Source organism: Armigeres subalbatus, chromosome 1 (assembly GCF_024139115.2).
Source record: "Armigeres subalbatus isolate Guangzhou_Male chromosome 1, GZ_Asu_2, whole genome shotgun sequence".
Classification (NCBI taxonomy): domain Eukaryota; kingdom Metazoa; phylum Arthropoda; class Insecta; order Diptera; family Culicidae; genus Armigeres; species Armigeres subalbatus.
Genome location: NC_085139.1, coordinates 107,287,210 through 107,301,271, shown reverse-complemented (window position 1 = coordinate 107,301,271; position 14,062 = coordinate 107,287,210). Strand labels below are relative to the sequence as shown.

Sequence of the window (14,062 nt, the reverse complement as noted above, 5' to 3'; positions counted from 1 at the left end):
GTGTGCTTTGTTTGACGGAGGAGACCTTGCACGACAATATGGATATATAAAGGTGTGTAACAATTTATCCTATTCCTATCCTTTATGTTCAAATAATGCTTGAATGACGGAAAAATTAAAATGAAACTTTGAACCATATTTGAATTTGCTCAAGTGTTATCAATTTTACAAGTTAGGCCCTGATATCAAATCTATTTTCATATTAATTGCTCCACCTTGGATACAACTTTTAAGGGAAGTATTTCCGCTCATCCGCCCAATTTCTCCCGAAGAGCTTCCGCAAAAAAAACGACCCTGAGGTCATGACAAGGGCGAGACGATAGTCCCCAGCAAAAGTTTCTCTAACACAATGGCCTTGAAAGCGGCTAAATAGCGGCCGGTAGTTGGCCCAAGGATGGTGACAGCAAGAAATGGCTTGGATGGTGGATCGTTAACAGCCGACTCGACTATCGAGGAATGGCGTCGAGTGGCTTGATTGGCGGCGGCTGTCAAAAAACGATGGCGTCCCAAGACTTAGACGGCCTCAAATGCCTTCTCACTGTCGCCTTGACAACGATTTCCACCTCGCGGTCTCGGTGGCAGTCGTCCACTCTAACGAATTATACCGAACTAATCAATCGTCCTTCAAGATGCTCCCATCCTTATCCCTGCACATATCGGCTCGCGGCACGAAGCCTTTGCGGGATGCGTTGAGCTTCTGATAGAACTTGCGTGTTTCTTGAGACCAACATAGCTGTTCCATCTCCTCGCACTCCGCTTTATCCAGGCGGCGTTTCTTCTCCTGAAAAAGACGGGTCTGCTATCTCCGCTTCCGTCTATAACGTTCCACGTTCTGTCGGGTACCTTGCTGCAGCGCGACCGCCCGCGCTGCGTCCTTCTCCTCTAGAATCTGTCTGCACTCTTCATCGAACCAATCGTTCCGTCAACTTCGTCCCACATACCCGACATTGTTCTCCGCTGCGTCGTTAATGGCTGCTTTTACTGCATTACAGCACTACAGCAGCCCTCTAAAGGGGCCCCATCGAGCTCACCCTCTTCCGGCAACGCTGCCTCGAGATGCTGCGCGTATGCAGTGGCGACATCAGGTTGCTTCAGTCGCTCTAGGTCGTACTGCGGCGGTCGTTGGTACCGAACTAGGATAGGATGTGACAACTCAATTGAGACTGCCTTGTTGTTTTTTAGTCGGTTGCTCTGACGAGGTGGTCGCCAGTGCAGCCAAAGTAATTTGGTACAAAATCTTCCAAATATCATGTATCAAAATTTGATGTTTTTCCTCCCGTTCCATCCACTATTTATGTAAGAGAAGTGAAAGACTAATAGAGAGAAGTTTATGCTACTGAAAAGATGACTTTGAGATCGAAAATGACGGAAAGGTGAATGATAATGCTTAAAATCAACAGTTTTAAACCTGTACAACCCTTGAGAATAACTTTATATGGCGTTTGAAGTTCAATATAAATTTATTTCTTACCAAAAAACTGGAACTGAAACACTTACGTAATTTGCTTAATATCAACTTAAAAAACCTGCAACACGGCCAAACTATAAACATGCTGCCCTACGGAATACGCGCCGCCACCAATCGAAGTAATCGATTGTCATTTTCAACCAATCAGCAATCGGTACGATTGTGACAGTAAATCGGTACGTTTTTTACTGACTACTTGTCACATCCTATCCTAGGTACCGAACATTGTTGATGACGGATAGTTTTGGGCGCAGTTAAACCATCACCAGATAGTGGTCAGAGTCGATGTTCGCACCACGATATGTCCTGACGTCGATAATGTTGGAGAAGTGGCAACTACGATGTGTACAGCCAATCAAGCTAAGCTAAATTTTGTACATACATACATTCTTTGTGATCCAAAAAGTTGTACATAAGTTTAGAAATACCCTCTACAGCATGGCAAAGTTCTTGCTCATGTCTTTGCTGCCCTATGTCCAATTTGCGATCTTCCCCCCTTATTCGGGAATCATTTGGGTAGTCGAATATATGTGAATATAGTCGAATATAAATCATGTATGACTTTCATCGGTCAAAAGATTGGTGTCAACTTCGGGAAAATGCAATTAATTTGCTCATAACTCATACATTTTTCGTCCATTTCAATGTACAATATTTAACATACCTGTAGAGCTTATCACATTTTCAGTGATTAAGTGTAATTCATTTACTTTCAAATGTTTCACGAAAAGCTCAAGTTGAACCAAAACCTGCTGAAGTAAGTGCCTCTTGTTCAACTTTGCGCTAGAAGGTGTCATGCGAAGAGCCGGGTGTAACAGCCGGGGTATGATTTTCAACAGATCCAGTCAATTTATTTGTTTCGCGGATGACATGGACATTGTCGGCCGAACATTTGCAAAGGTGGCAGAACTGTACACCCGTCTGAAACGTGAAGCAACAAAAGTTGGACTGGTAATGAATGCGTCAAAGACAAAGTACATGCTTGTGGGCGGAAACGAGCGCGACAGGGCCCCCCTGGGAAGCAGTGTTACGATAGACGGGGACACCTTCGAGGTGATCGAGGAATTCGTCTACCCTGGATCCTTGCTAACGGCTGATAACAATGTTAGTCGTAAAATACGAAGGCGCATCATCTGTGGAACTCGGGCCTACTACGGGCTCTAGAAGAAACTGCGGTCAAAAAAGATTCGCCGCCGCACCAAATGTGTCATGTACAAGACGTTAATAACACCGGTTGTCCTCTACGGACATAAAACATGGACAATGCTCGAGAAGGCCTTGCAAGCACTCGGAGTATTCGAGAGACGGATGCTTAGGACCATCTTTGGCGGTGTGCAAGAAGACGTTGTGTGGCGGCAAAGAATGATGTTGCAACTGCGACGAAAACAGAGACTGTGATGAACGTCGTTCAAGAAACTGGAAAACAGTCTGTTTTCGTTGCAGTTGCAACGTTCTAAAAAATCCGTTTAGTGTCTCGTTTCAGTGTGTTCTTCGTTCAATCTCTTTGATCGGTGGCGGTGGAAATGCTGTTTTAACGTGTTTGTCTTATGTTTAACTGTTTTGCATGCCCTTTTCATGATTTCCGATAACAGCTACGCATAGAAACGTACTAATATTCTAGGATAGGATGTGACAATTCAATTTTGACTGCCTTGTTGTTTCCTCAGTCGATTGCTTCGACTAGGTGGTGGCTAGTGCTTCCAAATCATTTTTATGAAAAATCCATCGTATAATTTGTTATGAAATTTGATGTTTTCTCGTTCTTTTCTTCCATCATTCATCGTAAAAGTCGTTACGTAGTAACAGAAACAGGTTTTTACGGGAATTCAGATGAGTTTTAGAGTAAAATTGGTTAAAATATGGTCAATTGTGATCAGGCTTCAGAATTCTCACTCATATGAATAAAAACCTACGATTAATCCATTAAGCGGAGTGTGATTTTTCATGGTCCCCCTGTGAGGAAGTATTCTCACACAACATTTTTATCCGGATAGAATGGCGGGTGATAAATTCGTGAGCGCCGGATCGCCGGATAATTTAATTTTAATCCACAAATTTTCCTTCTCGTCGCCTTACCAGATAAATTTTACAAGCATATTTACAAAAATTTAGGACCGCAACGGGTTTCGGACCCAAAACAATTTTAAAATGTTCAGAGCGCCCACTAAAACCACTCCACCACATGAATTGATTGAAAGCGAGGGGAAAACTGCTGTATTGAACCTTCTGCTTATCGTGGCGCACCGTCAGATTCAATCAGCTTGGAAAGGCAAAGTAAGCAGCATTTGATTTTCGCGAAACATGGGAAGAAGGATAACAAATTTTCGCACCATCGCTTGTGCCGGAGTTTATCGCCTTGAAATTTATCCGGATAAAATGCATGGTGGAGTGATCAGTTGTCGCTTGAGTGAGTGAGAAATCCGAACCCGGATTGTGATTCAAATCGAATGTTTTTAATTAGCATAACCTTTGAGAATCATGTATATATCATTAACAATACCGCACACACTTAATTTTTTTTACCGTGCTCGGTTCACAAATTACCGATTTCTCAACAGCTGAGCTCTCGGTACTCACCTCGGTAATCAAATTCAAGTACCGAGTGCTCGGTACCTAAAGTTCATCGTTCAAACGTCAAAAATTACTGAGTTAATCTGTAAAATTTACTGTATATTCGGTAAAAAAATACCGAGTAACTCTGTCAATTCGCATGTCAAAAACATATCGTTTTACCGAGCTTTCAGTATTTTTTTTACATTGTTTTGTAATCGATTACCGTTGGTTCGGTAAATTTAAAAACAGTTTTTCGGTAATACCAGTAACCGTATATTTTTTTTCAATGATATAATATAAATAAATAAACAATAGACATAATTTATTATGTTTGTTGATCTTATTTGTTCATTTTAATGCATCAAAATAGTTCACCTCGACCTTAAATACTAATTTTATGTGCTACCAAAAACCAAGTTTATAGGTATCACCTTAAAATATTGAATTTTGCTCAACTAAATTCTATACTAATGTTATGTGCTTACAACAACCCTGTTTTATCTTAGAATACTTAAATTTTCTAATAACATTTTCAAAAGTTTTGGAGGTTTGTTCTTAAATCCTCTTGATTCTTCAAACTAAACTAGCCATTACCAATCTCAATTGGTATGATTCTAGACGATTATTCGATTGAACGATAAAATTTTTCCCCGGTGGTGGTCAGTGGTGTGATGTTCATCACTACTGCGAATATGAACGCATAGAACTGCTTGTTCTCGGGACTAATGTCGCAGTTGAATACATTAATTGCTTCGCAAAGGATTCGGAAACAATCAAGAATATTGGCTGCTATCTTGATAGTGCACTCCTTCCAGACGAATGTTCCACCATTAATCCCTTCAGGTGCTTCGTGTACGAATAGGATTGGCATATTGTTGTACCCAACAGGATCGTCCATCTGTGGGTAAAGAAAGTAAAATGTATTTAAATAATATAAATAATTTTTTGTTCGTCTTAGAATACGTCCGATAGAAATAGTAATGTGGAAAAGCTAGTTTCGATTATAATCGGAATAAAATTGTCCAAGCTTCCGTTTACCTTGAGAATTTCAACAATTCCATCGAGAGGATTTTTCTTGGTCCAAGAATCATTTTTCGAGCGCTTGACCCCACGAGACGGATTCTTAGCCCTAATGATAGCTAAAGTTCGTAAAAAATCTGAAATTGAATACAGTCGTCATAGTCCACATAGTCATTAAAAGTTGTTATGTAAAATTACCACTTTGAATGTGAAGAAACAAATCGCCATATTTTGCAAGAACTTTTTCTTGCAAATTTGAAAACTGTTCGCAGAAATTGTGCGCATCAGGATACATTTTAACGAAATCCATTGATACCTAAAAATTAGAAATTTTGTTGATTAGAATACAAACAATTTCAGATTGTTCCGAGTAGGTACCATGATTCCATCGAAGGCAGATGCTACCGGGTCTAGCTTCAAGTATTCCTGGAAATCTTTGTTTTTACGGTATTTTTCACGATCTGAAAACGTTATCATCCACAATTCTTCTGCACGAGACTTGGTATTCGAATTTGGGCTGATGAATTTTAACTCGAGAATCTGAAATGGAAAATAAATTGTATCAATTTGAAAATATCAGTCTAATTAGCTAATATAATTATATCTTCTTTTTAATCAATGGTTCTACATTCAAACTGGAGCTTGCCGTACTTTCATCGTAATTAATTAAACAATACAAAGTAATTAATTAATATTAAATCAATTTAATAATCTATCGAACTATAAAAGTGCCAGCTACTTACCAACTCCTCTATGTTGTCATCGGAATCTGTCACTTCTACCGGTAATTGCGCAAGCTGCTCGATCGACCTTGGCCTGTCAACCATTCGTTTGTCGGATTTCCTGGACATATACTCCATATGATAGTGAATACGTCCCGCGTGTCGATATTTTCCTCGGCCATGTGGGTAAAACCACAAAGCCTGGGGAACATCACGGTTCGTCGATCCTAGTACTGGGTATGTATTAACAAGCGAAACCGCCAACAAATTCTTGTGGAAGGTCGAAGGATGCCTGTAGAGCAAAATTACATGATATTATGATGATGTCTCGCTTAACTTTTCAAAAGGACCTAAGTAACATTTGTTTCATGAATTAATTTGAATACTGCAATCAATAGCTTTCATGTTGTTCTGTTGATTGCGCTATTAAAATTAATTCATGAAAAAAATGTTACTTAGGTCCTTTTGAAAAGTTAAGCGAGATGTATTTGATGTATAATGCAATAAAATCCAGTTTAGAAACCTACAATCCATAATTTAACTTCAGAAATTCGCAGAGTATTCGATTTATTTGATTCAACAGTTTGTCATTCGGGTTTATTTCTTCATTCAAAACTTCCATGATCTCATTTCCCGAAGGTGTTTTGCTGAAGATGATGTTTATGTCGATAGCCTAGAAGAAAATAAAATCCATGAACAATAAAAATTATTGTCAATTTATGGAAGATTTTTTTACTTAGGGTCAAAATCTTCACCTTGCTTAACTCTTAAGCGTTGCTTACCCATACGCTTGAAGGTGGTTTAAGGCCTGAGCGGAGGTGAAGGAAACGGCCCTATAAGTTTGATACTTAATACTTTAATACTTAAAATTATATAAAATTCTTATCGTATCCGCCGATATCAATTTGAGAGACGGCAGTATTGCAATTGTGAGATGTACTGACATTCATAGAAAGAAGTTCGAACAAAGTATCATCGTTCAACAAAACGTATTTACCTACATAAATAAAAAAAATCTTAACCCAATGGAACTAAGAGGAATCATGGTATGGTGTCTTTAGACGGTTGGTTCTTTTTCGTAGAGAGTGCATTAAGTTTAAAATAAAAGTACGCCAACTTTTGTTTAAGGTTCACAAGTTACATGAAGCTCTAAAATTAAAAGTTTGAACATTCAAAACTAAATTGTAGAACTGTCAAAGGGAAATGTTTACACTATTAAAAAAGAATGAAATATTTTCATTTAGAATAATAACTAGCTCCCCAGTCCTCCCTCGCACTCTTCAATCTTTTTTCCCTTTTAAATTAAAACAATCAAATCGCATTGAATAGCTTTTAGTTTTTATTTCAATTATTTTTCTTCACTCACACGGTGTAAGCTGCAGCATCTCCCATAACACGGTGGGCAGCGGCCACTTTTCTACATATGCCTGGGATGCCAGACCCTGGCCAGGGTGAGGGTGCGTACCATCTAGCCAATTTTGGACATTGTGCCATAAATTTCCTGTAGGAAAAGAAAGGAAAACGTGCATAAATATCATAATAAATATGAAGTAAACCAACTCCGGTACTTCAAGTTTTTATTTTGCTCACGCCGTGGCGCCGGAGTGGGTAATTGTTTTTGTGGATTAAAGCTTATGAGCTCCAGCTTTAACACTTGTTATATGACCTACCTGCTGATTGGTGCGCCGAATATTTATCTGGAACTATAGGCCATGGACGATAAATGGATGAAAAATTCGCTGCAAAATAATAGAAAGCACTTAAGAATTTTCGGATGATAACACATTACCATGATCGCTTTTACTAGCGCTTTCTCAGGAAGGTTTATTTATTTGTGTGACTTACCTTCGGGTGGCAATTGGATGATCAACATCCCATCGATTCCTACGAGGATGGCCATTTCCTCTTTTCGGTTCAGGCTGTAGATAAAATTACCACACAGCAGCAAAAATCAGCAAGTTCTCTCAGGTGGTGCTCGCTTCCAACGGAATTAAATGGTTAATCGAAATCGATGTATACTTAGTTGAGGCCAAAAAACTGTCTCGACAATTTAAATTAAATTTATATTTAACTTGAGTATTTAGTATACTAATACGTATACGATAAAGGTGCACTCAATCTAAATTGTTGTTGTCGGCTGAGCGCTGGCTACTGAGCTTATAGCAGTAATGACTATGGGCGTATTCTATATAAGCTAGTGGCCAAAAATTGTTTTTACAAATGAAATGACATATGTATTAAGAAATGATTTGGTTTGCAATATTTTTAATTTAAAAAAAGATATTACTTGTATTGCATTAAACCATGTAATTAATCATATTAAGTAAAACAAGAGAATATTTAAAATCCTAGAGCTTGATTATTCTGATAAATACATTTTGTATTCAATGAATCTTAATTTTAATTGATTATTATTTAAGTAACAATTTTATTAATGAATAATCCACAAGCGAAACTAAGCATTACATGGTTACATTCCTAACCCATCTTTAATTTTGCCCACCCGACATTCTATAGTGACTATGGAACTGAAGAAATCTCGAGTAACATATGATTAGGGACGAAAAGCCAACAATGGGCCTTTTCACGAGACGTTTAAAAACAGCTGATTTTATCGTCAATTGACAGTTCTTCTATGAAAGTGACAGCTTCAGGATTGCGGGCCTGTTCAGCGGTTGTAAACAAGTGCAGCCTCGGCAGTGTCACATGAAAAGGCCTATGCTGAACCGAGAAAAATGAGGTTCAACTTTTCAGCAACAACAGCAAATTTAGATTAATTGAAAACTTTTCGAAATCTACAAAATTTCAGCTTAAACCAAATAATTCATGAGACGTTCACTCAAAATAGCAATAAATGTGTTTCTTAAGAAATATCAAGAACGGAGTTTCCCCTAGCATGAAGAATCATTTACAAAGAAATCGTAAAAGCTAGAAAACCAAAAATCATGGTTTTGGTTTATAAGCCGTAATCATATTTTACGTGGGAAATGCTTTTTTGTGGAGTAGTGATTTGAGGATTTGACAGTAACGGTTTTTTGTTTTTTTTTGTGTGCACAACTATGTACTCCGGTTTATTTGTTTCACACAACGGTCCCATACGCCTGTCACTGGCGAACAAAGCTCGTGTACTCTGCATCGAAGCTTAGAACCAGTGTTAGAGCGCAATCGTTAATGCGAACATTTTTATATTCTCTCAAATTTCCGAGCAAGATCGATTTAAAAAATAATATCCGATATAAATAAATAAATAAATAAAGTGGGTAGGACAAGGGGTGGAAAGAAAAGTGGTGCAATTATGTAGTGGATCTAATTTTATGAGATAATTATTTATCCATCATAAAAGTGCCTATCCATAACAAGAATTTTGATTATGTAAATCGAAGAAAGTTACAATATTTTTGATGTTCTAGTAAAAAGTAATAAGGTACCTGTTCCAGTAAAATCCCGCGGTATGGGTTTTCGGATGGTCCTCCGTTACCCTCGCCGTTACCATTATCCGAAATGGAAAGTGGATCGCCTTCCTCCAGTTCTTCAATTATTGGATTGTTCATATAGTCTTTTTGTATTTTTTGGATAGTCTTAATAAGCTTTGTTTTAAGTCGTAGTCGTGTGAAGTCCTGTTCATCAAGATCCAGAAAGGTCTCCACGTCGTCAATGCCTTCATTTACTAGAATAATAAAAAAAAACAAAATATGTTTTTATATACTGAAACTAAAAATATGATAGGGGGAATGACGGCTTTGGCAGGTTTTGTTCTATTATTGTCAGGGGGGTTTTTCATGGCTGATTCTGCTCAAATTTGGCCTAAACATTCTTTGCGTATCAAAGAATATTGTGGCCAAATTTCATAAAATTTGGTCGACAAAAACCCCCCTGACAATAATAGAATAAAACCTGCCAAAGCCGTCTTTCCCCCTACTATTTTGAAATATAATATCACTGGCAAAAATCCAATCCTATTATTTATGTGTGGCGCACATAAATTTTGACTGTAGCATTTCCCACATAATGGTTATATGAATTCATGAATGTTATTATGTGGAAACACCCTGGGAAACACACATTAACTAATAACAGAATTCTGGCAACGATTGCAAATTCTTATATATGAGAAAAAGTAATTGTAGTCACATAGAAAGTCACTTACATAATTCCTTGATGCTAAATATCATACAAATAAAAAAAATCACCTACAGCTCAAATCACACATAATTTAAAATAAATATTAAGGGTCTGTCTCAATTGGATAATTAAACTGAAATTAAACTTAAAAGTGACATTTCAATAATTATCAAATAACCCTGCTCGCAGAGCAAGATTACTTTTGACACATATCGAATCATTTTCCATCGATGTCCTATTGGAATTGCTGGGTAGCACCAGCCATTCTTATAACGGGGTGATTTTTTAATTTTCGAACTGTCACTTTTAAGTTTAATTCTCCAAATGAGACAGACCCTAAACAACAAAAACTGATTGATATCGAAAATAAGCTCTTTTGTAATGCTTTACGATAAATGTGACTTCAAAGTTTATTATTATGGGCCTTTTCAAGAGACGTTTAAAAACAGCTGATTTTATCGTCAACTGAAAGTTTTTCTATGAAAGTGACAGCTTCGGGATTGCGGGTCTGTTCAGCGGTTGTAAACAGTCATGCAGTCTCGGCACTGTCACATGAAAAGGCCTATAATGATCCTCGTTTTACGTCTCTTTGAGGATGAGCTCCTTTATTATTTTTATTTTCGTACCAGAAACAAAATTCAAACAAACGCGAAGTGTTAAATGAATGTTAATAATAAATTAATGAAATAATATTTCCGAACAAATCAATTTCTCAAATACCTAACATATAGCTTAATATTTGCCTGAAACCAACTGTTAGTAAGTTCGGTAAATTTATGGATAAGGTAAATACTTTTTCTGAATGTTGTTGCCCTTCAGGTTGATTTTATTGATTTGGATATTTCTCAATCATTCTAGGAAACTATTTGGGTGATTCCGGCGATATGGACGATACAGTAAACAGGGAACAAAGATCTGATATTGTATTCAGCACCGCCATCTGGTAATAAGTTGCAGTCAATGTTGCAGTGCTTAATAGTATAATAATGAATTTAAAATCATGTTACTTCCCGAGCAGGAGCGACGACCTCGATAACAGAAATTGGTATAAACTTGCCTTGCATAGGAAGTAAAATACCAAAAAATAATACCAAAAACTTATATGCAGAATACTTGAGGCATAACATGCTTAGGTATATTTCAATACCAAACGAATAACAATTTGTTATGCATTTGGCATTGAAATTCAATTTAATAGCTGAGTTTGTTATGGCTTAAGTATTGTGCATATTAGTTTTTGGTATTATTCCTTTGGTATTTTACCTCTTATGCAGGGCTAGTTCATAACAGAGTATGGTATCAATAACAAAATTAGGTATTATTGAGCCAATTTCTCCTGCTCGGGTTATCTGTAAAATGTTGATACAAAGCCATATGAAAAAGATATGTGATAAAAGTAGATTATAAGAATAATTACCTTAAGTGAAGTGTTTTTATCGAGCCGGTTTCTATACAATGTGACTAGTAATCCATGTTGAAGATTCTCCTGGATATGTACTTCTTCTCGATATTGAACGCTTTCCAGAATGAGAATGTAGTGTGTTCAAAAATATTGTCTATTCCAATGAGTATATCTTCGTTGGACACTTCAACTTCATATGCTTGTAGAAAAGTGTTATATGTTGTGGTGTTGCATTTTCTCAACTGTAGATGCATATGTCCGTCAACTTCCACGATGTATTTGACAATTCCATAGGAAGGATACACCATATTATCGTGAACTCGAAGTGCTACGATGACATTTTTTCTGAACTCCACTCCATTGATCATCATAGATCCTGGACAATATACTAATGTTTTCGAATCATTTAAATTCAGCGTTTCCTCGCTAATCCATTTTCCAGATTTATAAAGTATGCGGTCTCGGAATGGGTTCTCCATTATTTCTAAAGTCATTTTAAAGCATTGACGTTGTGCTAAGCTTTTGCATATATTTTTAAAATTACGGCAGTTTACAGTTTGATTTTTTGCAGTCTTGTTTTTTTGTTCGAATGGTAAGCAATTGAATTGCTTAACAGGGCCACTTCGTCTGATGCACTCAGCGTAATGCTGCAAGTGATGACTTTTATTGATGCGTCGTTCAAAATGATCATAAAATAGATCATCGAAAAGCCGCAAGTGCTCATCCAACCAGATTAACATGTTCTCTGACACGACAGGAGAAAACAATATCCGTGTGATGTTTATGAGATGTCCAATCATCATCATATATTTACAGTCCTCCGGAACCTTGTGGCCAAATAAGAAAGGGAACGCTCTTAGCAGTAAAATGTTCTGTACTGCTGTTTGTCTTAACTTGTGTTTGGTTGGGTGAGCAAGCATCTCGTTTGAAATATTGGCCATGGGTCGATTTTTACGGTCCACATAACCGTAAGAAAAAGTATTTATTCGTTGATTAATGAACGATTTTGTGAATCCCAATTCTCTTGAATATTGAGCCAGAATAAGTGACACGGTAAGTGGAATAACTCCTTCCGCCAGGTCATGCATTACATCTAACGACCAATTTTCGGTTATGTGATAATTTGCTAGTTGGTTCAAAATTGAGCCTCCTGCTTTTAATCCACATTGCGATGGATTCAATGTTCCTGCTTGGACAGCTTCCAAATTTTTGTTGTACCATTCGCGAGTTCGATAAGGAAATTTCTTCAATGGATCTTCATGGAACATTGGTCTAGGGATGGTACACATTCTACAGAAAAATCTGGCGCTCGGGCTAAGTAGGCCAAAAACGTCATGAACTGCGAGAGTATCACCACAAAACATGGTGACGATAGCTCTCATTTCGAACTTCTGCGATCCGTAGTACACTATTACTCCACTTTCCAGTTTCTTCAAATCAGATATTAGAGGTTCCATCAAATGATTGTATCCGATTTTTTTGGCTGTACTCGACAAAGCATAAATCAGAGGGAAGATTGCTCGAGGAGAACTATTATATTTTTCTGGAAAGTTCTGTATTTTGAACGTATAACTGCACAGTTTGTTTTTCCCCGCACGCGAGCTCAGTGCGTTTCCCAGTTCAACATCATCCTGGTATATGGATAACCGGATAGCATCAGGATGTGTTTGGAATATTTCGTTCTTTTGATAGGTTGCACCATCCCTAAATGAACAGTACTCCTTCAGGCCCGGTGTTCGAACCATTTCTTGTTCACTTTGAAGTAAAGCACGATTGGAGGGATTTCGGAAAATGAGTTTTAGTGTTTCAAGTATCGGCACGTATTGGAATGTTTCGTTTATCCTTTTTTGCACCGGAACTCCAGATGCATGGCATATACTAGTTTTAACGCCAACACATTTTTCTTGAGGCTCCGGTATATTTGTAGCCAAAGTTTTTAGAAATGCTTTCTGGCGAGGGAAAGTCTTTACATTTTCAAATAAATTGACGTTTTTGAAACTTGCAAGGAACAACTTAGTCGATTCTATACCGCAATCAATATTTTGTGTTTTCAAAAACGATTCAACTTTCCGTTCGTGAAACTCCGAAAGTTGATAAATAAGGTTCTCAAATATGTTTACAGCTTCCGAAATTTTTGATTGGGGCAATCCGACGTCGGAAGTTAGCCGACAGATACTGAACGAAGCAATTCGTTTCAACTCTTCGAGTGCCATACCGTCTGCATCTTCAGATGCAACTTGATCACCATGGTCATCCTCAATCAAAACGGACTCGAAGGGAGGATCGTCATTGAGTCTCTCAGAACTGATTGCAGCGCTTATTTGACCAGAAGGGTGCTTCTCTTTTATGTGCCGTTTCAATGACGACCAATGGGTGTATCTTACGACACATCCGGAAAATGTGCAGTCAAAAAAAGTGGAATCGGAGGAAAAATCGCCATTTTGAATGTGCCATCCAATGTGATGGCCCAATCCATCAAGGTAACCCGGGACATGGCGGCGGCAGAAAAAACATACTAATGGGTCAGCCATTTTGCTGTAATTTAAAAAACGAAGAATAAATTATATTTTTACTTACGGAATAGATCGGCGACGCTGTTGTCCACCTTCATCAGGCTTTCCAAAATTACCTTCATTTCACTTATAACTGCTGTATTTCAATTATTCTTCGAGATAGAAACACGCCACACAATCGAAAACCTGCAGCAACTTCACCACAGAATGAGTTTGATTTGATTGTTTTAAAATGGCGTCGCTTTTGTCGCAACCCGAGACC

General features: G+C 37.7%; 2 protein-coding genes across 3 annotated transcripts in view; one reads left to right on the top strand and one right to left on the bottom strand.

Annotated features, from left to right (window-relative positions):
* Positions 1-14,062, top strand: part of LOC134204484 (torso-like protein) — a 169,604-nt gene that overhangs the window by 93,041 nt on the left and 62,501 nt on the right. The window contains exons 1-2 of one of the 2 annotated variants that reach the window (XM_062679310.1): positions 10,524-10,670; positions 10,744-10,828. The exons of the other annotated variant lie outside the window; for it this stretch is intronic. The gene's annotated coding sequence lies outside the window, so the exon portion shown is untranslated. Of the gene's footprint in view, positions 1-10,523; positions 10,671-10,743; positions 10,829-14,062 lie in introns of those variants that run through there. 2 annotated transcript variants of the gene reach the window in all.
* On the bottom strand, positions 4,644-13,922 carry LOC134206406 (uncharacterized). The gene is made up of 8 exons (XM_062682121.1): positions 13,865-13,922; positions 9,192-9,430; positions 6,291-6,436; positions 5,785-6,055; positions 5,420-5,581; positions 5,240-5,357; positions 5,060-5,178; positions 4,644-4,919 (listed from the first exon to the last, which is right to left on the bottom strand). Exons 1-8 carry the CDS (start codon positions 13,920-13,922, stop codon positions 4,644-4,646), a joined length of 1,389 nt encoding a protein of 462 aa, XP_062538105.1.